The 23,577-nt window shown below is 45.5% G+C and overlaps 1 protein-coding gene across 2 annotated transcripts in view; it reads left to right on the top strand.

Moving 5' to 3' along the window:
- naalad2 (N-acetylated alpha-linked acidic dipeptidase 2) overlaps positions 1 to 23,577 on the top strand; it is a 223,168-nt gene that overhangs the window by 113,604 nt on the left and 85,987 nt on the right. For both annotated transcript variants that reach the window (XR_015079726.1, XM_085998794.1), the window contains exons 6-8: positions 9,302 to 9,488; positions 20,413 to 20,500; positions 22,495 to 22,590. Coding sequence is in view for 1 of the 2 variants with exons in the window: in XM_085998794.1 (XP_085854920.1) it covers positions 9,302 to 9,488; positions 20,413 to 20,500; positions 22,495 to 22,590 (371 nt within the window). In the remaining variant the exon portion in view is untranslated. The remainder of the gene's footprint in view (positions 1 to 9,301; positions 9,489 to 20,412; positions 20,501 to 22,494; positions 22,591 to 23,577) is intronic.

Here is a 23,577-nt window from a genome sequence, read left to right as displayed (position 1 = left end):
CAGCAACAGGCAGTGATCATCCCTTCTATCACGGTGGTGGGTAAGCCGATCAGCGACGAGCAGCAAGTCGGCCACGTTGGCTGTGAAATAGGGGAGGGAAAAACGGAGGATATAAGGGCGGAGAACTCGACCACGGCCAGGGAAAAGAGCCGGACAGAAGTCGGGGCCAGAGGCGCTGAGACTGGGGCAGCGTAAGGCACGGGAGCCGCGGTGAATGCAAACGCAGCCGGTGCGAAAGACCGGGCTGCAAGCGGGCTGGGAGACGCAACAGCGTCGAGAGAGAGCTCGACCGCGACTGGTGAAAAAGGCCGGGCAGCTACCGAGGCCGCGAGGCGCAGCGACCAGGACAGCGTAAGGCGCGGGAGAAAATAGCGGGCTGGGAGACGCAACAGCGTCGAGAGAGAGCTCGACCGCGACCGGTGAGAAAGGCCGGGCAGCTACCGAGGCCGCGAGGCGCAGCGACCGGGACAGCGTAAGGCGCGGAGAAAATAAAATAAAAAAAACCGCGGAGAACTCAGCCGCAGCCGGGGGAAAGGACCGGACTGCAAGAGGGGCTGGGAGGCACGATTTGAAAACCGCTGGGGAGGGCGAATGCAGCAATACGGCAATCGCCGTTACAGCCAGCGGGGGAGAAAGGCAAACGCGGGAAGCCGCCATTTTCAGAGGCGGGGAAGAAGACAAGCACGGGAAACCGCCATTTTGAAAAAAAAAAGTTAAAGAAAAATTTCTTTTTGTTTCTCAAGAAGATTGCGAGGATGCCTAAGCGTGGTAACATCAACGATTTCGATCCCGATGTTGAAGATTGGGCCACGTATGTAGAACGCATAGAGATATATTGTAAGGCAAATAAAATATCAGATGAAGATAAAGCACTAACCTTACTAAACTCAATGGGTGCGAAGACATACGGGCTATTGAAGCATCTTCTATCACCAGCTAAACCGACGGATCAGACTTTCGCTAAAATTGTTGCTGTCCTGAAAAATCATTTGAACCCCGCACCGCTGATGTTAGCGGAACGATTTAAATTTTATGCGAGAACGCAACTGAAAGAGGAAAGCAACGCGGAGTATTTAATTGAACTGCGGAAGCTAGCGAAATACTGTCAGTTTGGGGAAAGTCTGACAGAGGCACTGAGAGACAAATTCGTGTGTGGATTGTCGAAAGAAGGAACACAAAAGCGGCTGCTTGAAGAGAATGATCTTACACTTGAGAAGGCTGTCACTATTGCAGCATCGCACGAAGCCGCAGCGAGAGGCACTGCGGAAATGCAGCTGAAGGCAGCGGTACTCAGCGTAGATCAAATGGCTTTGGGTACAACGAAATGTTATCGTTGTGGAAAGACAACACACGATCAGAACCAATGCTGTTTTAAAAACCAGGAATGTAGAAAATGTGGCAAGCTTGGTCACATAGCTAAAGTATGCCGGTCAGGAAAGAAGACCAGCAACAAAAAGTCACCGCAGGAAAAGTGCAGAAAGGTACATAAGGTGACTGAGAAGAGTTCGGATGAACAGAATTCGGATTCAGACTCCAACAGCCAGGAACTGGGTAGCCTGAGAATTCACAATGTGAGTAAGGAAGCTGACCGACAAACTATCTGGGTCACACTGCAGATAGCAGGAGTCCAAGTGAAGATGGAATTGGACACCGGATCGGCGTTGACGGTCGTGAATAAGCAAGATTACAAAAAGTTATTCAAACATATTCCCCTATGGGATACGGAGATAGTATTGCAGACATACACGGGGCAAAGAGTATACCCCATCGGAAAGATAAAAGTCAAGGTGGTACACAAGGGCAAAGAACACCAAGGAATGAACTTATATGTACTACCTGAGGGAGGTCCACCACTTCTGGGACGGGAGTGGATCAGGAAAATAAATATGGACTTGCACTCCCTAAACGCAATAACGGTAGATTCCGGAAAAAAAGATGTCAAACCTGAACGATTGTCCAGAATATTGGATGAGGCTAAAGAGGTGTTCCAACAGGGACTGGGAACACTGAGAGGAATTAAGGCAAAAATCAAGATTGCAGAACATGCAAACCCAAAATTTTTCAAAGCCAGACCGGTACCTTATGCGATACGACCTGCTGTGGAAGCTGAGTTGGAAGGGCTAGAACGTTCAGAAGTACTGTCTAAGGTGGACTGGAGTGAGTGGGCCACGCCCATTGTTCCCGTCATGAAGCGTTCATCGAGTAACAAGCCTGGGGAACCGGGGAAGGTCTGCATCTGTGGAGACTTCAAGATCACAGTTAATCCGGTGCTTCACACGGTGCAATATCCGCTTCCGCGGATTGAGGATATCTTTGCTTCATTGTCTGGCGGGAAACACTTCACCAAGATAGACCTGGCGCAAGCTTACTTACAGATGGAAGTTGAGGAAGAGTCGCGCCAGTATCTCACAATCAACACGCACAGAGGCTTGTATCGATATAATAGACTGGTTTTTGGAGTGGCTTCGGCTCCAGCAATTTGGCAGAGGGCCATGGAGCAGGTATTACAGGGAATTCCAAGCACTCAATGTTACTTGGACGATATCCTGATTACAGGAGATGACGATGAGGAACACCTTGCAAATTTGAAACTGGTGCTCACCAGGTTGAAGGAATATGGCCTTCGAGTTAATCGCCAGAAATGTGAGTTCTTTCAGAAACGGATCTCGTACTGTGGTCATGTCATTGATCAGGAGGGGCTGCACAAGTCACCTGACAAGATCGAAGCTGTTGTGAAGGCTCCCGCTCCGGAAAATGTATCCCAGTTGAGGTCGTTCCTAGGGTTGATTAACTATTACCATAAGTTTCTGCCAAATCTATCCACGGTGCTGCACCCGCTGAATGCTCTTTTGCAGAAAGAAGTACCATGGAAGTGGAGCGAGGACTGTAAGAAGGCCTTCCGCAAAAGCAAGGCATTGATCACCTCAGAGGAAGTGTTGGCTCACTTCAACCCAACGCTACCTATTCGTTTAGCTTGTGATGCTTCTCCTTATGGTATTGGAGTAGTACTCTCACACAAGTTGCCAAATGGCTCGGAAAGGCCAGTTGCATTTGCATCCAGATCATTGACCTCCGCTGAGCGCAACTATGCTCAGATAGATAGGGAGGCTCTCAGCCTGGTGTGGGGAGTAAAGAAGTTTAATCATTACCTGCAGGGCCAGAAGTTTACACTGCTGACAGACCACCAGCCGTTGGTATCCATATTCAACCCTAAAAAGGGCGTTTCCATTATGACAGCGCAAAGACTACAGAGGTGGTCCCTTTTCCTAGGGGCACACCAATATGACATAGAATACAAAGGATCAAAACAGCATGGGAATGCTGACGGTTTATCGCGCCTACCGTTGCCAACGGTAGAAGAGGCGCCTACAGTGGACCCAGTGGAGATGTTCCACTCAACCATAGTGGAATGTCTACCAGTAACAAATTCTGCGATCGAAAAGGAAACAAGAAATGACCCGACTCTCTCACGAGTCTACGATTTAACGGTGAAGGGATGGCCAGCACATGGCGAACCACTGTTGCCAGCATTTTCGCAAAGAAGAGAACAGCTGTCAGTGTGCCGAGGAACTTTGATGTGTGGATCCAGAGTGGTGATTCCACCCAAACTCCAGCATAAAGTGCTAAAGGAGCTTCACGAGGGGCATCTGGGTGGAGTGAAAATGAAGAACCTAGCCAGAGCGTTTGTGTGGTGGCCAGGTATCGATGGAGACATCGAAGAAATGACCAAGAGCTGTCTAGGATGCCAGAAGGTCCAAAACGCCCCACCACAAGCTCCTCTACATCCATGGGAGTGGCCCTCATCTCCATGGCAAAGGGTACATATCGACTTTGCTGGTCCATTTATGGACTCAATGTTCTTAATCGCGGTGGATGCACACTCCAAGTGGCCGGAGGTAATAAAGATGTCCTCCACCACCACGGAAAAAACCATCACAGTATTAAGGACCATATTTGCCAGGAATGGGCTGCCGGAACAGATCTGTTCTGATAATGGACCGCAATTTGTGTCCGAAGAATTCAGGAAGTTCTTAAAAAACAATGGGGTTAAGCACGACACGTCCGCCCCATACCATCCCGCCACCAATGGATTAGCTGAAAGGTTTGTCCAGACCTTCAAGAAGGCCATAAAGGCCATGGGTAAGGAAGACATAAATCTACAACATAAGGTAGATAACTTCTTGTTGGCGTACAGGAATGCAACACATGCGGTTACAAACCAAACTCCCGCCATGATGTTTTTCAATAGAAGACTAAGATGTCGGCTGGATTTGATCAAGCCAAACATCAGAAGGGACGTAGAGAACCGGCAATTTCAAGGCATGAATGAAAGGCCAACTAGAACCTTCCAGATAGGTCAACAAGTTTTGGCCCGGGACTACCGTACCGAGAAATGGCAGCCTGGAACTACTTGCACACGACTAGGACCACTAATGTATACCGTGGACATTGGTGAAAGCATAATAAGGCGCCACGTTGACCAGATCATAGAGTCATCCGAAAAGGGACAACCTACTCCACAACTCTATACGCCTAATGATGAAGCAGAGATACCCATAGGATCTACCTCCGATCCGGTGATACTGGAATCAGATGAACCCGACACTGGCATTCTAGCCGAATCGACCTTGCCAAAAGAACCTACTACACCACCAAAAACTACGACACCACCGAGGCGTTATCTGGACTGAGTCAGGAAGCCTCCAGAGAGACTGAATCTGTGAACTGTTTTTGCATAAAGTTGTGTATATATGTTATTATGTTATGTTAATGGGGAACATATACTGTTAAGCTAAAAAGGGAGGATTGTGGTGTATGTAACCGTTCCACCTTTAAGAGAACTATTTTAAGAGTTGCACTACTTTATCTTGGCTGCTGTATACTGTAATACCGGTGGTGACCACACCGGTATATAAGTGCTGTGTAATGATTTATTGGGCAGTTCCGCCCTGACCTTCGACTAGTAAAGACCTGTTAAATTTACTCTTGTGGTCTGTGTAGTAATTCTCAATATAACACACAGACTTAACAGCATCGGTATTGCTAAATTTAATGGGCGCAAGAACGCACGGCCTATTGCGGGACCTGATTACTCCAGCCAAACCGAAGGCGAAGAGTTTTAATGAAATTGTTGCTATCCTACAGGAACACCTAAATCCTACACCGCTGCTGATAGCAGAAAGATTTAAATTCCACAGGAGAAATCAGCATAAAAATGAGAGCAATGCTGATTACCTTACGGAACTACGCAAGCTATCAAAGCACTGCCAGTTCGGAGCAGGACTGACAGATACTCTACGGGACAAATTTCTCTGTGGACTCCTGAGTGAAGGAACCCAGAAGAGGTTACTCTCGGAGAAAGACCTGACGCTAGATAAGGCTTTCAGCGTGGCAGTATCGTACGAAGCAGCAGCAATACAACAAAAGCCACAGGAATACGACACCCACGAAATGACACGGGGATTTGCAAAATGTTATCGCTGCCGCAGAACAAACCATGACCAGAAGGACTGCTGGTCCAAGGACAAAATATGCAGGCAATGCGGAAAGATGGGACACATTGCACGAGCTTGCAGGTCTGAGAAGAAGACCAATGACAATAAAAGGCTACTAAGGAACCGTACAGGAAAGTACAAAAGATGACGGACAGTAGTTCCAAAGACCAGATGAGCGATAGTGAATCCGGGAACAAGAGACTAAGCTGTCTCAAACTTCACAACGTAATCGCAAAAGAGGATCACCGAACCATTTGGGTCACCCTCACGATAGCAGGGTCTCAAGTCAAAATGGAATTGGATACAGGATCAGCTCTAACCGTCATGAATCGACGAGACTACGAGCGGCTATTCTCACACATACCCTTGAGAGAGACATCCATTGCCTTGAGGACGTATACGGGGCAAAAAGTATACCCCAGAGGAAAAATAAGGGTGCCTGTCGAATACAACGGCAAGAAAATACGGAAATTGTATCTCTACATTCTGCAAGATGGTGGACCACCGTTATTGGGACGTGAATGGATCAGAAAGATAAGTTTAGACTGGCACTCCATTCAGGCACTGACGGCTGGTAAAAAGGATGATGACGTCACTCCTGGACGATTGTCAACAATCTTAGCTGACGCCAAAGAGGTATTTCAACAAGAACTGGGCACTCTTAAAGGCGTAACCGCCTCGATAAAAATAGAGGAGAATGCAATTCCCAAGTTTTTTAAAGCAAGACCGGTACCATATGCAATTCGCCCAGCCGTCGAGGCAGAGCTGGAGAATCTGGAGAAGGCAGGCGTGTTATCTAAGGTAGACTGGAGCGAGTGGGCGACACCCATCGTTCCTGTCATGAAGAAAACGTTAAACAATAAGTCTGAGGAGCCAAGGAAGGTTTGCATCTGTGGGGACTTCAAGGTGACTGTGAACTCAGTCCTTCACACAGTACAGTATCCTCTTCCGAGGATAGAAGATATCTTCGCCTCACTATCCGGAGGGAAGCGTTTTATAAAAATTGACCTAGCGCAAGCATATTTGCAGATGGAGGTTGAAGAATCCTCTAGGAAGTATCTCACGATAAACACTCACAAAGGCCTTTACCAGTATAATCGACTGGTATTCGGAGTAGCATCAGCTCCGGCGATATGGCAAAGAGCGATGGAACAAGTCCTGCAAGGGATTCCGGGGACTCAGTGTTACTTGGACGACATCCTAGTGACAGGTGAAGATGACAGTGAACACCTTGCCAACCTAGAGCAGGTGCTCACTAGACTACGTGAACATGGGCTACGAGCCAATCGCCCCAAGTGCGAGTTTTTTAAGAAACAGATATCATATTGTGGCCACGTGATTGATGAAGAGGGGTTGCATAAGTCCCCTGACAAAATTGAAGCGGTAGTTAAGGCTCCAGCGCCTGAAAATGTGTCACAACTGAGGTCATTCCTCGGATTGGTGAATTACTACCATACGTTTTTGCCGAATTTGTCCACAATTCTGCACCCACTGAACGCCCTACTACGAACGGGAGTAGCATGGAAATGGAGCAATGAATGTAAGCGGGCCTTTCAGAAGAGTAAGGACCTAATCACTGCAAGAGAAGTATTGGCTCACTACAACCCATCACTACCGATAAGACTGGCGTGTGATGCGTCTCCCTACGGCATTGGGGCAGTACTGTCACACAAATTCCTTGATGGTTCTGAGAGGCTGATAGCTTTTGCGTCACGCTCGTTAACTTCAGCCGAGCGTAACTACACCCAGATTGACAGAGAGGCCCTCAGCCTGGTGTGGGGGGTGAAGAAGTTCAATCACTACCTGCACGGTCAGAAATTTACTCTACTAACTGATCATCAACCTCTCGTCTCCATTTTCAACCCTCAGAAGGGCGTACCGATAATGACGGCACAACGGCTACAGAGGTGGTCCCTTTTCCTAGGGGCACACCAATATGACATCGAGTACAAAGGAACTAAACAGCACGGGAATGCTGATGGATTGTCGCGCCTACCGTTGCCGACGGTGGAAGAAGAACTGGCAGTGGATCCAGTGGAGTTATTCCACTCGACTATTGTCGAATGTCTCCCTGTGACGAATGCAAACATAGAAAAGGAAAGACGAAATGACCCGACTCTCTCCTGGGTCTATGATTTAACGGTGAAGGGATGGCCAGCACATGGCGAACCACTGCTGCCAGCATTCTCGCCGAGAAGAGAACAGCTGTCAGTGTGCAGAGGAACCTTGATGTGTGGATCCAGAGTAGTAATTCCACCCAAATTGAAGGATAGAGTGCTCAATGAGCTTCATGAGGGTCATCTGGGAGGGGTAAAAATGAAGAACTTAGCCAGAGCGTTTGTGTGGTGGCCGGGAATCGATAGAGAAATCGAAGAGATGACCAAGAGCTGTACAGGATGCCAGAAGGTCCAAAACGCCCCACCACAAGCCCCTCTACATCCATGGGAGCGGCCCTCATCTCCATGGCAAAGGGTGCTCATTGATTTTGCTGGTCCTTTTATGGACTCTGTTTTTAATTGCGGTGGATGCACATTCAAAGTGGCTAGAGGTAATAAAAATGTCCTCAACCACCACAGAAAAAACTATCACAGTCTTACGAACCATATTCGCCAGGAATGGGCTGCCTGAACAGATTTGCTCTGACAATGGACCACAGTTTGTGTCTGAAGAGTTCCGGAGGTTCTTAAAGAACAATGGTGTTAAGCATTACACATCCGCCCCATATCATCCAGCCACTAATGGATTGGCCGAGAGGTTTGTTCAAACATTCAAGAAGGCTATCAAGGCAATGTGTAATGAAGATATACCCCTACAACACAAGGTGGATAACTTCTTGTTTGCCTACCGGAATGCGACACATGCGGTTACCAACCAAACTCCAGCCATGATGTTCTTCAATCGAAGACAACGATGCCGCTTGGATTTGGTTAAGCCAAACGTCAGAAGAGATGTGGAGAACAGGCAGTTTCAGAATATGAATGAAAGGCCGACCAGGAGTTTTAAGATAGGTCAACCAGTTTTGGCCCGGGACTACCACACAGAGAAATGGCAGCCAGGAACGATCTGTACACGGCAAGGACCTCTAATGTATACCGTGGACGTTGGAGAAAGCATTGTAAGACGCCATGCTGACCAGATTCTGGAGTCACGGGAAAACCTCAACTCCACACCACGATCTGATACACCTGGCGATGAAACCGAAGTACCAATTGCATCTACCGCAGAATCGGTGATATTGGAAGCAGACGAACCAAACAACGACATTGATCCCGACTCAACCTTGCCAGAAGAACCTGATATCCCAAAGAGGCGTTATCCAGACAGAATCAGGAAGCCTCCTCAAAGACTGAACTTATAATTGCTTAACTTCAACTAATGTATCTAGCAACCGTAATTGTAATTGTAATTAGTTATTATTTAGTTGTTAAATGAATGTTATGTACTGTTTATCTAAAAGGGGAGGAATTGTTGTGTATGTCCCTTTAAGGGAATAACTGGTCTCTGACTGCAGTACTGGCAGTGACCATCCCTGTATAAAAGGCCCTGGCAGGCTTCTGTAGTTTCAGTTTCCAGATTGTCTCCATTCAGTAAAGACTTGTTAAACCAACTCCTGCATTCCGTGTCTCCATTAACACACGGATTTAATACTTTGCATGAGTGCAAGAATAACTTTGTAGATAAACTCCTCATTCATTTAAATGCCCCTGACCTGTTTCTGTCAGTCTACAGGCAAACCAGATTTTTTTTTTAAAGCGTGACTTGTATTTTCAGCTTGGCTTGATTCTATCTTTGTTCCTGTTTCGTAGGTTAAGAATGCTATGAATGCAGGTGCTAAAGGAGTCATCTTTTTCTCAGACCCTGCTGATTACTGTGCACCAGGGGTGCTCCCTTACCCAAATGGCTGGAATCTCCCTGGAAGCGGTGTCCAGCGTGGAAACATATTGAACCTGAATGGAGCTGGAGATCCTCTAACGCCAGGCTTTCCAGCTAATGGTATGTACTATAGCAAACATCCATATCCTGTCAGATCTAAGTGAAGCAAATCCCTTTGGTGCAATATTGGGACCGTGCCTTGTTTACTTGGAGCTGATTAATTTACATTTAGTCTAAATCGGTTCCAGCGCATGAAGATCTTCAGGTGTTGGTCAGCATTTCCTGTTCTTCTATTAAGGAACGTTGTTTGCGGCATGGTTCCTGAAAACATTCTTTTTAATGGGAAATGCTACAAAACACAAAGAATACACAGTTCAAGTTCAAAATATGTGAACAGGCTTGTAATTTTTTTGAGGAATGGATTTGAACTGACAACTTTTTTTTGCTTTCCCTTCTCACTTTGCAAAAACTCTACATTAATGGGAAATGAGTGTTATTTTAACTGTGGTTGCTGTTAACCTTGGATAGATATTTTCTGCAATGGAGTCTGAATAGTACACATTAGAGACTAAGTTTCTCGCACAGTTTCTTCCTACTGAAATTAATCTGAAATGACCCTCAAAAAATACCGATCCTCCAATAATTGTTAAGAGTATGTTATCCTGAAAAAGCAGTGGCACTCACACTACATGAAGCTGGCACGAATGTTTGTATCAGTTTGAAGTTGAGCTTGTAATGAAAGTGATCAATTTTGTTTAAACGTAGAATTTGATTCTACGATCTTCTTTCATATGGTAGTAGCAAAGCAAATCAAATGTCGATGTCAGATATTCAGGCCAAAGCTGAACAGCGTGGATATCTTGTAGGTTGCCTGTGAATTTCCTCTGAGGGCAGTGCTCAATGATGTGCTCCAGGGTCTGATTAGGAGTTCCATAGTCGCATGATGGGGATGCTTTAATCTTCCATCTATGGAGAAGGTGGCTGCATCTACCATCTGAGACGGTTGATGGTTGTCCACTGTTGTGGGGTCCTCTATAAGGAAGCCATTCCGTATGTCACAGTTCTACCAAGCATTTCGCCATCGGCCATCAAGGCTGAGGGGAGATCACCAAAGGGCTTCGGCGACGGTCCAAAATGGCCTTCTAGATTTGAGATGGGTTGGTGGTAGGTTGTTCAAGTTGGCCTGGATCGGCATATCTTTGCTGGTGTTGCGGTTTTATTCTCTGGAGACTGTATATTCGCGGTATAGGTGTGGTGGTGCAATGTTTGCAAACACGGGCAGCCAAGGTGTTGGTGTTGATAAAAGCGTACCGGTGATGATTCTCATAGTAGAATTCACCCGGACATCAACGAATTTGACCTGCGGACTCGATAGCCATGCCAGAGAGCAGTACTCTGCTGTAGAGTACACCAGGGCGAGTGCTGCTGTATGGAGGGTTTGAGCGACTGCTCCCCATGTGGATCTGGTGAGTTTCTGGATCAAGTTGACCTGCTCTTTTTAGTTTCTTTCCAAGGTTTTGGAGATGCTGTCTATATGACAGGCTGTAATCGAGGATGACTCCTAAATAGGAGGGTTTTTTTGGCATGGTTTACCTCTGCAACACATAAGGAGACTTTCAAAGCTTGGTTTGCTTGATGGGTGTTGAGGTGGAATGTCGAGGTGACGGTCTTTTGCAGGTTTGGCCGAAGTCGCCATCGGCGAAAGGAAGCCTCCATCCTCTGTAAATCACGGGTCAAGGTCTCCTCGGTGATGGACAGATTCATGTTTCGCGTGGCCAAGGCAATGTCATCAGTGTTTACAAACTTGCGGGAGTCTGTTTCGGGCAGGTCACTGGTGTAAATGTTGAATAACATGGGTGCCAGGACAGAACCCTGTTGGAGTCCATTGTTCAATGTCCTATATCTGGTCTTCTGGGTGCTAGTGTACACATGGAAGCATCGGTTGCTAAGCCTGGAGTTGAGAAGATGGATCGTTGTTCTGCAGGGTAAAATGGTGGAGAGCTTGAAAAGCAGTCCATGCTTCCATACTGTGTCATACGCTGCTGACAGGTCCACGGGTGCTACGGCAGTCTTGAGCTGGTGCTGGAAGCCTGCTTCGATGTGCGTTGTTAAAGCTACCACTTGGTCGTAGAAGTTACCGCCACTCCTACGATGATCATAGGGTTCAAATCCAGACCATTACAAGATCACCCAAGATAAATACAGATAAGAGGGTCATTCGGTGCATCCTATGTCATCATCCAGAAAAAACCCACAGTCTCTCCAACAGTGTCAAGCTGCTCTCCTGCTCCTCCTGGCCAGTGCCAAAGACCGTTGCTGGCTCCCGCTCCACTCCCTCCCTTCCGATCACTTTCTGCCCCCCCCCCCCCAAGCTTCAAGTTGCCCCTGCCCCCCCTCCTCACTCGCTTGCCACCCTCTCCCAGGACCTACCTGAGGGCCGGTGATGCAATGGCCCTAAATGGAGATCCTGTTCGTCAGAGTGCTGACCGGAGACTCCGAGCTGGTGTCTGCAGCTCACCGGCCTTATGCAAGTGAGGCCTATGGCCCAACCCGTTCCATTGCTGGGATCGTTCCCTGCACCTGGCAAGCTGCTGCTAACCATTTCTAGGCCAGTATTTCTCCCATACTCGAACAGACATGGGCAGGAGTAGTTATCTACATTATACAGTATCATGATATTGATATTTTAGCTGTATATCTTGGAACACCCACATTTGCTTGATTCCTAAAACTGCCTCCAGAAGCTCTTGTGCCTTTAACAACTTTTAAATCTCACTATAAAGCCCAAGTCTGTCGGGACTACTGTTTCCAAACCTAGGACTCCATTTCTTAGTTCTCCGTTACTAGTTTCAGATATGTGTGGAGCTTGCCCACATTCTCACTAACAACAAAAGTAGCCTTGAAATTGAGATTTGTGTCTCCTCCAAGAAATTAATACTCGAAGATTTCCTTGCATTTCAAACATTGTGTTAAGTTCCTGAGTATGTTTCAAACCCATTCTCTCTGCTGGCCTGCATCTCTTCCAAGTACAACATGAACATCTGCAGCTTCTATTTAACACTTTTCCGTGAGAGCCCGCAGAGATTATCTAATCACGAGAGCATTTCTCCGATCTTTGCCAATTGTTTTGAACAAAATAAAATGTTTTGTGATTGAAAATAGTTAAAAATCAAACTATTTCATGGAAAAATCATAGTTTATAGGTGGCAAATCAGTCAGATTTATCTGTTGGTAAACATCAGGCATCTTTGTTTGAAATAACAGCATTGGAGTTAAATCTTTAGTAAGAATGTTACAGTGCTTTCCTCCCTTTAGAAACATTTGGTGGCATGACTAATATAGGCAAGTATCACCCAATAGAATTTCTCGAGCCAATAGAACTGTGTGGATCGCAATGCATGTGTGTTGTTATTCCAGGGTGCAGATGCTGTTAGATCCGTGATTCTGAGGGTATGCTGTTATTCAATAACCACACGGATGCTGTAACTTAACAATAAACAGGTCTTTACTGGAGGAGGGTAGTCTCGACTGGGGGTACAGAGGCATGCGCAAAGCTTATATACAGGTGTGGTCACTGCCGGTACTACAGTATACAGGAGCTGTAAAAGTAGTTCTGTCTTAAAGGCACATACACTACAATTCCTCCCCTTTTAGATTAGTAGTACCCCTAATATTCAACTAACAATTAACACTTTAACATGTACATTAAACAACAATAGTCCATTTATAGATTCAGTCTTTGGGGCGGCTTCCTGACCCTTTCGGGATAGCGCCTTTCCTGAGGTTCTTGTTCTTGGTGCAGAGGCGATTCTGACCCCTTTTCATCGGGTAGTTCATTGGGTTCCACTGCTACTGGTTCTGAGGTAGATGCTACCGGTATGTCGGGTTCATCCCCAGGTACTCGAGACATGGGGTTGACGCGTTCCTGTGACGCTAAGATCTGATCGACGTGGCATCTCACAATGTTCTCCCCGACATCCACTGTGTACATTAATGGCCCCTGCCTCGCGCATTTCTCTGTTCGATAGTCACGGGCCAAGACTGGTTGCCCTACATTGAAGCTCCTTGTCGGCTTCTCATTGATGTGCTGGAATTGTTTGTCCTCAACATTTCTTCGCACATTTGGTCTGAGCAAGTCCAGATGAGATCGCAACCTTCGGTTAAAGAACATCATGGCCGGGGTCTGGTTGGTAACTGCATGTGTCGTGTTTCGGTAGGCTAATAAGAAATTGTCCATCTTATGCTGTAGTGGAATTTCATCGTCGCACATGGCCTTTATCGCCTTCTTAAAGGTTTGTACGAACCTCTCAGCCAATCCATTCGTGGCTGGATGATACGGGGCGGATGTGTAATGCCTTACCCCATTCCTTCTCATAAATTTTTGAAACTCGTCGGACACAAACTGTGGTCCATTATCAGAGCAAATCTGCTCTGGCAAACCGTTTCTGGCAAATGTGGTCCATAGGACTGCAATCGTTTTCTCTGTAGTGGTTGAAGACATTTTTATCACCTCAGGCCACTTTGAATGAGCATCCACTGCTATTAAGAACATTGAGTCCATGAATGGACCAGCGAAATCAATATGCACCCGTTGCCATGGAGAGGAGGGCCACTTCCATGGGCATGTGGTGGTGCATTTTGGACCTTCTGGCATCCTAAGCAGTTCTTTGTTAGGTCTTCGATTTGTTGATCGATTCCCGGCCACCACACATAAGCCCTAGCAAGGCTTTTCATTTTCACTCCCCCCAGATGACCTTCATGTAGCTCATTTAGCACTCTCTCCCTTAACTTGGGTGGAATCACCACTCTGGATCCACACATCACTGTCCCCTGGCATACTGACAGCTGTTCTCTTCTGGATGAGAATGCTGGCAACAGTGAGTCGCCATGTGTTGGCCATCCCCTCACCGTCAAATCATATACCCGAGACAGCGTCGGATCATTGCGGGTCTCCTTCTCTATATCCGCGTTCGTTACTGGCAATCGTTCAATTATTGACGAATAAAATATCTCGATAGAGTCCACTGCTGGTGCTTCCTCCACAGTAGGCAGTGGCAGGTGCAATAGCCCATCAGCGTTCCCATGCTGTTTCGTGCCTTTATATTCTATTTCATATTGATTCGCTCCTAGAAACAGGGACCATCTTTGTAACCGTTGTGCAGTCATCACTGGACCGCCCTTCTTAGGATTAAAGATGGAGACAAGTGGTTGGTGGTCAGTCAGCAAGGTGAACTTCTGCCCATGCAGATAGTGGTTGAATTTTTTTACTCCCCATACTAGGCTGAGGGCCTCCCTGTCAATCTGGGCGTAGTTGCGCTCGGCTGAGGTTAGTGACCGAGATGCAAAGGCTACTGGCCTCTCCAACCCGTCTGGGAATTTGTGCGACAGCACCGCTCCAATACCATAGGGTGATGCATCACATGCGAAACGAATTGGTAGTGCTGGGTTGAAATGGGCCAACACCTCTTTTGATGTGATCAATTCTTTACACTTCTGGAAAGCTCATCTACGTTTGTCATCCCACTTCCATGGTACCCCTGTTTGCAGTAGGGTGTTCAGTGGGTGTAATACCGTGGACAAATTTGGTAAGAACTTGTGGTAGTAGTTTACCAGCCTGAGGAACGACCTCAGTTGTGACACATTTTCCGGTGCTGGAGCCTTGACTACTGCCTCAACCTTGGCCCGGGACTTATGTAACCCCTCTTCATCGATGACGTGGCCACAATACGAGATCTGTTTCTGGAAAAACTCGCACTTGTGGCGATTAGCTCGTAGCCCATACTCCTTTAATCTGGTGAGCACCTTCTCCAAGTTGGCGAGGTGATCACTGTCATTTTCGCCCGTGACCAAGATGTCGTCCAAATAAGACTGGGTCCCTGGAATCCCTTGCAGGACCTGATCCATCGCCCTTTTCCAGATAGCCGGAACCGAGGCTACTCCGAACACCAGCCGGTTGTATTGATAGAGACCTTTATGAGTGTTAATCGTAAGGTATTGTTTCGAAGCTTCTTCTACCTCCATTTGCAAGTACGCCTGGGCTAGATCAATTTTGGTGAAGCGTTTACCTCCAGATAGCGAGGCGAAAATATCCTCAATTCGTGGAAGCGGATATTGTACCGTGTGAAGGACTGGGTTCACTGTCACCTTAAAATCCCCACAGATGCGGACCTTCTTTGGTTCCCCAGGCGTATTACTCAACGACCTCTTCATTACAGGAACGATGGGTGTAGCCCACTCGCTCCAGTCCACTTTGGACAGTACTCATGAATGTTCCAACCCTTCCAGCTCTGCTTCAACAGCTGGTCTGATCGCATAAGGCACTGGTCTGGTCTTAAGAAACTTTGGGCTTGCATTTTCCTCTATTTTAATCGTTGGTGTTATGCCTTTTAGTGTTCCTAGTCCCTCCTGGAACACTTCTTTTGCATCAGTTAGCATTTTTGACAGTCCAGGTGTGACGTCGTCATCCTTTTTGGCCTCAACCTTCAGTGCCTGTGTGGAATGCCAATCTAATTGTATCTTCCGGATCCATTCACATCCTAGCAGTGGTGGTCCTCCATCTGGCAATACATATATATCCATTTTAGGTATTTCCTGGCCTTTATATATCACTTTCACCCTTATTTTTCCTTTGGGGTAGACTTTTTGCCCCGTATACGTCTTCAAGACAATCTCTGTAGCTTTCAAGGGTATATGTGAAAATAGCTGCTTGTAGTCCCTTTGGTTTATGACTGTTAGGGCTGATCCTGTGTCCAATTCCATTTTCACTTGGACTCCGTCTATCTTGAGTGTAACCCAGATAGTCTGGTGATCCTCCATTTCGGTTACCTTATGTAGTTTCAGACAACCCAGCTCCTTGCTTCCGGAGTCTGTATCACTTTTCTGTTCGTCTGTACCACTGTCCATCACCTGGTGTACCTTTTTGTACTTCTCCTGTGGAGATTTCTTGCTGTTGGTTTTCTTCCCAGACCTGCAGACTCTTGCTATGTGTCCTGCTTTCCCACACTGTCTGCACACTTGGTCCTTGAACCAACAATCCTTCTGGTCATGTGTTGTTCTGCCGCAGCAATAGCACTTCCCTGTTCCATAGGACATTTCATTGGTGCCATATTCTTGCGGTCTCCGTTGTATCTCTGCAGCGCCCCTTGCGGCTGCTTCGTGTGATACTGCCATACTGAAAGCTTTGTCCAGCGTAAGATCCTTTTCTGATAGAAGCCGTTTCTGGGTTCCTTCACTTTGTAGCCCACACACAAACTTGTCCCTTAACGTATCTGCTAGTCCCGCTCCAAACTGGCAGTGTTTCGATAGCTTGCGCAGTTCCGTTAGGTACTCAGCATTGCTTTCGTCTTAGTGTTGGTTCCTTTTATGGAACTTAAATCGTTCTGCTATCAGCAGCGGTGTGGGGTTTAAGTGGTCCTGTAGGATTTCTATGCTTTCGAAATTCTTGTTCACCGGCTTCTCTGGGGTTATTAGATTTCGCAGTAACCCATAAGTTTTTGCACCCATGGAATTTAACAAAACCAGTGCTTTATTAGCATCTGGCACTTCATTCGCCCTGCAGTACACCGCAATACGTTCCACATATGTCGCCCAATCTTCGACTTCATTGTCGAACGTAGAGATACTGCCACTCTTCGGCATCCCTGGGTGTGAGTTAACTGTCAAAAATGGCGCCTCCCATGCTTCCCCTTCTTCTCCGCTGGCACAAAATGGCGTCTCCCGCGCTTTCCTTCCTTCCCGCGCTCGCCCTTCTCCGCTGCGGCTTCTAAAAATGGCGTCTCCCGCGCTCTTCCTTCTTCTCCGCGGCTCAATGGCGTCTCCCGCGCTCTCCCTTCTTCTCCCCGCGGACTCTGTTTAGCCCGTGAGCCCTGGCTGTGCTCTGCGCGTTCTTTTTATTTTTTTTATTCGACGCCGCTCGGCCTTGAACCCGGCTGTTTCTTTACCCTCTCTCTCCGGTTTTTTTTTTCTCTCGACGCCACTCGGTGTTCAACCCCCGGCTGCGCCCTGTGCGCTTCACCCTCTGTCTTACCCCGTCGGCGCTGCTCGGCTTTCTCTCCGCCGTCGGTCGGCTCCAGCCGCCGCTGCCCGGGAAGGGTCTGTGCTGGACCTGTCATCAGTCTCTTGCTGATCGTCGTGGCTGGGGAACCAAGCCCGGCTCTCCACAGCCTCCCCTGCGATGTTCACTCTCTGCCTGATGACTGGGCGGTTGCTCGTGGTCGACGCCCGTGTTCCTGGCCTCGACTTTTTTTTTTTAGTTGCAGGTAGATTCGAATCGACACTCGGCGCCACTGTTAGATCCGTGATTCTGAGGGTATGCTGTTATTCAATAACCACACGGATGCTGTAACTTAACAATAAACAGGTCTTTACTGGAGGAGGGTAGTCTCGACTGGGGGTACAGAGGCATGCGCAAAGGTGTGGTCACTGCCGGTACTATAGTATACAGGAGCTGTAAAGTAGTTCTGTCTTAAAGGCACATACACTACAGATGCCAGGGAACAAGTTAAGGAAATGAACAAGACAAAGATAAGAAAAGAAGGGAAGTGATGAAAGCAAAGCAAGAAATAGAAATTAAACAAAATTGATGGAGAATGCAAGGAAAATCAAAGAATAAGAAAGTAAGAAAATAAACATAGATTTTTTAAAGTGCGGGAGATAGAACGGACACAGTCGCGGGTCGTGTCAACCACAGTAGAGGGGAATCCTCGGTTGAGGAAAAAGGAAGACATGTTGGAAGCACTGGTATGGAAGGTGGCATCATCAGAGCAGATGCGGCGGAGACGGAGAAACTGGGAGAATGGAATAGAGTCCTTACAGGAGGCGGGGTGGGAGGAAGTTTTGTCCAGGTAGCTGTGGGAGTCAGTGGGCTTGTAGTGAATGTTTGTCAATAACCTATCCCCAGAGATGGAGACGGAGAAGTCGAGAAAGGGAAGGAAAGTGTCGGAGATGGACCATGTGAAGGTGAGGGAAGGGTGGAAATTGGAAGCAAAGTGAATGAAATTGTCTAGTTCAGGGCGAGAGCAGGAAACAGCACCGATACAGTCATCAATGTACCGGAAAAAGAGGTGAGGGAGGGGACCCGAGTAGGACTGGAACAAAGAGTGTTCCACATATCCCACGAAAAGGCAGGCATAGCTAGGATCCATGCGGGTACCCATAGCAACACCTTTGATTTGGAGGAAATGAGTGGATTACAGGGGTAGTGGCAGTGTAGATATGAAATTGGCTAAGGGACGGAAAGCAGAGTGCAGTGGTGAACAGTTGTTTATCAGACTGGAGGGAAGTATACAGAGGTGTCCTCTAGGGATTGGTATTAGGACTATTCTTTTTAATAGATATTAATGACTTGGACTTGGGTATAGGGCTTATAATTTCATGTGTGCAGATACACAAAACTTGGCAATGTAGTAAACCATGAGAGGAGAATAGTAGCAGACTTCAGGAGGACATAGACAGACTAGTGAAATGGGCACACACATGACAGATGACATTTAACAAAGAAGTGTGAAGTGTTGCATTGTGGAAGGAAAAATGAGGAGTAATATAAACAAAATGGTACAATTTTAAAGGAGGTGCAGGAGCAGAGAGACCTGGAGGTGTGCGTACACAAATCTTTGAAGGTGGCAGGACAAGTTGATAAGGATGTTCAAAAAGCATACGGGATCCTTGGCTTTATAAATAGAGGCATAGAGTACAAAAGCAAGGAAGTTATGCTAAATGTTTATGAATCACTAGATGGGCCTCAGTTAGGAGTATTATGTCCAATTCTGGGTAACACACTTTAGGAAGGCTGTCAAGACCTAGGAGAGGGTGCAGAGGAGATGTAGGAGAATGGTACCAGTGATGAGGGACTTCAGTTAAGTGGAGAGACTAGAGAAGCTGGTATTGTTCTCCTTAGAGCAGAGAAAGTTAAGGGGCGGTTTAATAGAGGTGTTCAAAATTATGAGGGGTTTTGATAGAATAGATAGGGAGAAACTGTTTCCATTGGCAGGAGGATCGGTAACTAGAGGACACAGATTTAAGAAATTGGCAAAGAAGCTGGGGGGGGGGGGCGGATGCGATTTGTTATAAGCTGGAATGCACTGCCTGAAAGGGTGGTGGAAGCTGATTTAATACAAACTTTCAAAAGGGAATGGGATATATACTTGAAAAGGGAAAAATTGCAGGGCCATGCGGAAAGAGCAGGGGAGTGGGACTAATTGGATAGCTCTTTCAAAGAGATGGCACAGGCACGATGGGCCGAATGGCGGCCTCCTGTGCTGTATGATTCTATAAACACAAAGCAGAAGAGGAAGGAAAGTGGTTGAGAAGAGAAGCAATGTATGAGTGAAAACCTAGTTCAACAAAAGGTCTTGTTAGCATATGAGTGGAAATTTCAAAGAAACATATGGTAAAGAAAGAATACTATCAAATTGTTCCCATTTTTTTTCTTGGAATGTTCAGATTTGTATAAGCAAGAAAATTGGAACATATGGGACATTAATTGTGGTATGGCGGTAAAACTAATCACTGTATGGGAACATCGAATTTGTGTTGCATGCAGTCCTTGGCAAAATAGTCCAGGATGTAATTCTGAATATATATTTGAGAATTGGTTAAACTCTTCTAATCTTTTTATTGGCTTACTTTGAAGTGCAACTTAAAATGAGAATGAAAATATAAAGATGATAGAAAACCCTTCAACCTATTTAACTCACCGGACCCACCTAGACCAAAGGCTTAAAAAAAAATCTTCTTTTGAAAATGTTCAACCTCTTTATATACTTGTAGATATGTGTGCAGAGTGGTAATTGTATGGTTGACTTGAAATGTGTTATTACTGAGATTTTTGAATGAATGGTGTAGATGTTTAGATAATAATCACAGTCTGAGGTATCTTGTTCAGCATTACCAAATACAGTACAGTAATAGAGTACCGTGATTATAATATTTTCATATTGATGCTTATGACCAGCATAAAATTGCCCAAAATTAGCTCAACATGGATCAAATGTTTTACAAAGGAACAGTTTTTGTAATGTACTTCATTTTCTATTGTTCTATTCAGAATATGCATTTAGATTGGATGAAGGTATTGGCCTTCCAAAAATTCCTGTTCATCCAATTGGCTATCAAGATGCAGAAGAGATGCTGCGGTAAGTTGCCTGAAAATGTTTACTAGTTTTGTTTAAATTAAGTTCAAATTCTCAAACTGCCATGGTACGATTTGAACTTAGATTCTCTGGATTATTGTCCAGGCTTCTGGATTACTTGTCCAGTGACATAACCAGTACACTGCCATACACATTTGCTATTCAGAAATGGCTTAGCTCTATTTTCCTATTAAAAAACACAATGCATTTAATTCCTGAAAAATACTTGCACAATTTAGCTTTGCATACTACTATACAATTTCTCATGCACTTTTAGATATTGTATTACACTTAGTGCTGCATCAAAACCAAAGGATACAACAGGATTACCATTTCAAGGAATATTCCAAAACTACAGAAATACTCCTTTGTTCTGTAGCTTTTCCTAATTTTGCTATATTCAGTTTTACAAATGTATAGATTTTTGTTATGCAGACACATAATAGAAGAGATTCATGTAAATTTGAAAGGTATTAAAGTATGTTAACCAACTCATACTTGCTGTGTGCAAATTGGCTGCTGCGTTTCTCTACATTACACAGTGACTACACTGCAAATGTAATTGACTGAAATGCTTTGGGATGTCCTCAGATCATGAAAGGTGTCATATAAATGAAAGTTCTTTGTTTTCATATTTTATTGAATTGAGAAATAACCTTGATTATAAAATCATACAAGTTAACATTCTGCTACTTATGGATGAAATATGGTAAATGAAATAAGGTAGGCTGAATGGCCGCCTTCATCTGTAGCTATTTTGTTGATATCACCCACTGAACATTACTCCCCATCTGGCCCGGGACTGGCAGGCAGAAATGTAATGGAGCAATGGGGAGGCCTTTAAAGAGGAGATAGTTCGGGTACAGTCTAGGTACATTCCCACAAAGGGGAAAGGGATGGTAACCAAAGCCAGAGCTCCCTGGATGATGAAGGAGTTAGAGAGTAGGACGAAGCAGAATAAGGGGGCGTATGACAGATGTCAGCTTGATCATACAAGGGAGAATCAGGCGGAATATAAAAAGTACAGCGAAGAAGTGAAAAATTAAATATCAGGGGCAAAGAGACAATATGAGAATAGATTGGCAGCTACAGGAAACTTTCGATTTACCGGCACCTAAATAACCGGAAATCTCGGTTAACCGTCAAAATTCAGGAGTAGGTTCAGGCAAGTTTTATTTCATATTCTACTTGCCTTCCTCCATCTGTTGCTGTGCAAGGGTGTGGCTGTGGCTGCAGCTGTTGCTAAGCTACAGAGACGCTTGCAACTTGTGGCCATTGTTCTGCACTTGTTGCTAAGCAACAGGGTTTGTTGCTTTATACGGAGCTGTCAGCTCTCCGTATCTTTTACTATAGCTTTCGGTTATCCGGAATTTTTGATGAACCGGCACCACGTCGGTCCCGTCGGTGCCGGATTAAAAAAAAGTTTCCTGTAACATAAAAGGAAATCCAAAGGTCTTCTATACACATATTAACAGTAAAAGGGTTGTCAGAGGAGCAGTGGGGCCGATTTAGGGACCAAAATGGAGATCCATTGGTGGAGGCAGAAGACATGGCTGAGGTACTAAAGGTGTACTTTGCACCAGTGTTTTCCAAAGAAGTGGACTTGCCCAAGCTACAATAAATGAGGAGGTTGTCGGGATACTGGATGAGATAATGGATAAAGAGGAGGTACTAGAAAGGCTAGCTATATAAAGTGGATTAGTCATTCAGTCCCTATGGGATGCATCCTAGGTTGCTGAGGGAAGTAAGGGTAGAAATTGAGTAGCTGCAGGCCACAGCCTTTCAATCCTCAAATACAGGGGTGGTGCCAGAGGACTGGAGGATTGCAAATGTTACACCCTTGGGTGCAGACTCGATGGGCTGAATGGCCTCCTGTGCTGTACCATTCTGTGATCCTATGATTCCATACAGTGGCACTGGACTTGCTTTAGTCCATAAAATAGTTGTAAAAGTAAGTTGATATTTTCTTTTAATGTAATTGCTCACTCTCCCAACAGCCACATGGGAGGAATTTCAGCCCCCAGTGAATGGAAAGGACAACTGAATGTTTCTTACAACATTGGACCTGGTTTCAAGGACAGTTATTCCTCACAGTAAGTCTGTGTTTGTGGTAGATAAGAGCAGACTGTAGTGTTCCTGTACCTTTTACGTCCTTGACAACATCATGTCTTGCCCTCTCTTAACTTAGTGTATTCCACTGTATTGTATCCATGTTTATGACCCCTGCATTGAAGGACCCAAATCTCAGATTGCCATACTTCATAATAACATTGATATTTTCAATATAAAAGTATAATAAGAACATAACTAGTAGCCAATTTGTAGTCTTACAATGCAAAACTAGAAGTGCAATGTAATTGATTATGTATTTTATACTAAACATGGTTTCTGGTCTCAGGATTACAAAGGTACTGCACCAGTAGCTGGTGCCATGAATGTAATGTTGAGATAAATTGAAAACAATGGGGTAGTACCTAACGTTATGTGACAGCACCAACCCAAACTCTAGTAATTCTCATGAGTTCTTTTCTTAAAATAAATAACAATTGAGGGCTCCCAAAAGCTTTTATATAGAGCATTAAGTACTGTTGTTCAACATTTGCATGTGGAAATTCATTTCCATTAATGAAATAAATCATAACTAAAACTGCATCTGTTAAAAAGCTTACAAGAATGACCTAATCATGTATGTGCACTACAAAAACAATTTAAAATTGAAAATGTTGAATGGATGGTATAAAATGGATGCAAAATGAGCCAGAGATGAAAACCAAGGTACAGCAAAACTCAGCGAGGATTTAGAAGACTGCACAAGAAAATTGCTGCCAAGGTCACGTGTTCTCTCACAAGAGAACGATTGCATGGAAAGAAACATATAGAAAAATGATTGGTAGAGACAGTGTGTGATAAGGGATACCAACACCCCCCCAGGAGCAGCGGAGAAATCATTAACTCCAATGACCTGACCAAAATCCAGAACCAGTTGTAACAATCCCTGCCATAGGTGGTGATTTCCTGTCCCCCCCACCCACACTGAGCAAGAAAGGCCACATGCCCCAGCTGTCTGAAAAGACAAACTT

The sequence above is a fragment of the Somniosus microcephalus genome, chromosome 10, assembly GCF_052327205.1.
Source record: "Somniosus microcephalus isolate GS21.2 chromosome 10, FLI_Smic_1.0, whole genome shotgun sequence".
NCBI classification, from domain to species: Eukaryota; Metazoa; Chordata; class Chondrichthyes; order Squaliformes; family Somniosidae; genus Somniosus; species Somniosus microcephalus.
Note: the sequence above shows the minus strand (reverse complement) of the source record. Positions and strands in the feature narration are given on the sequence as shown.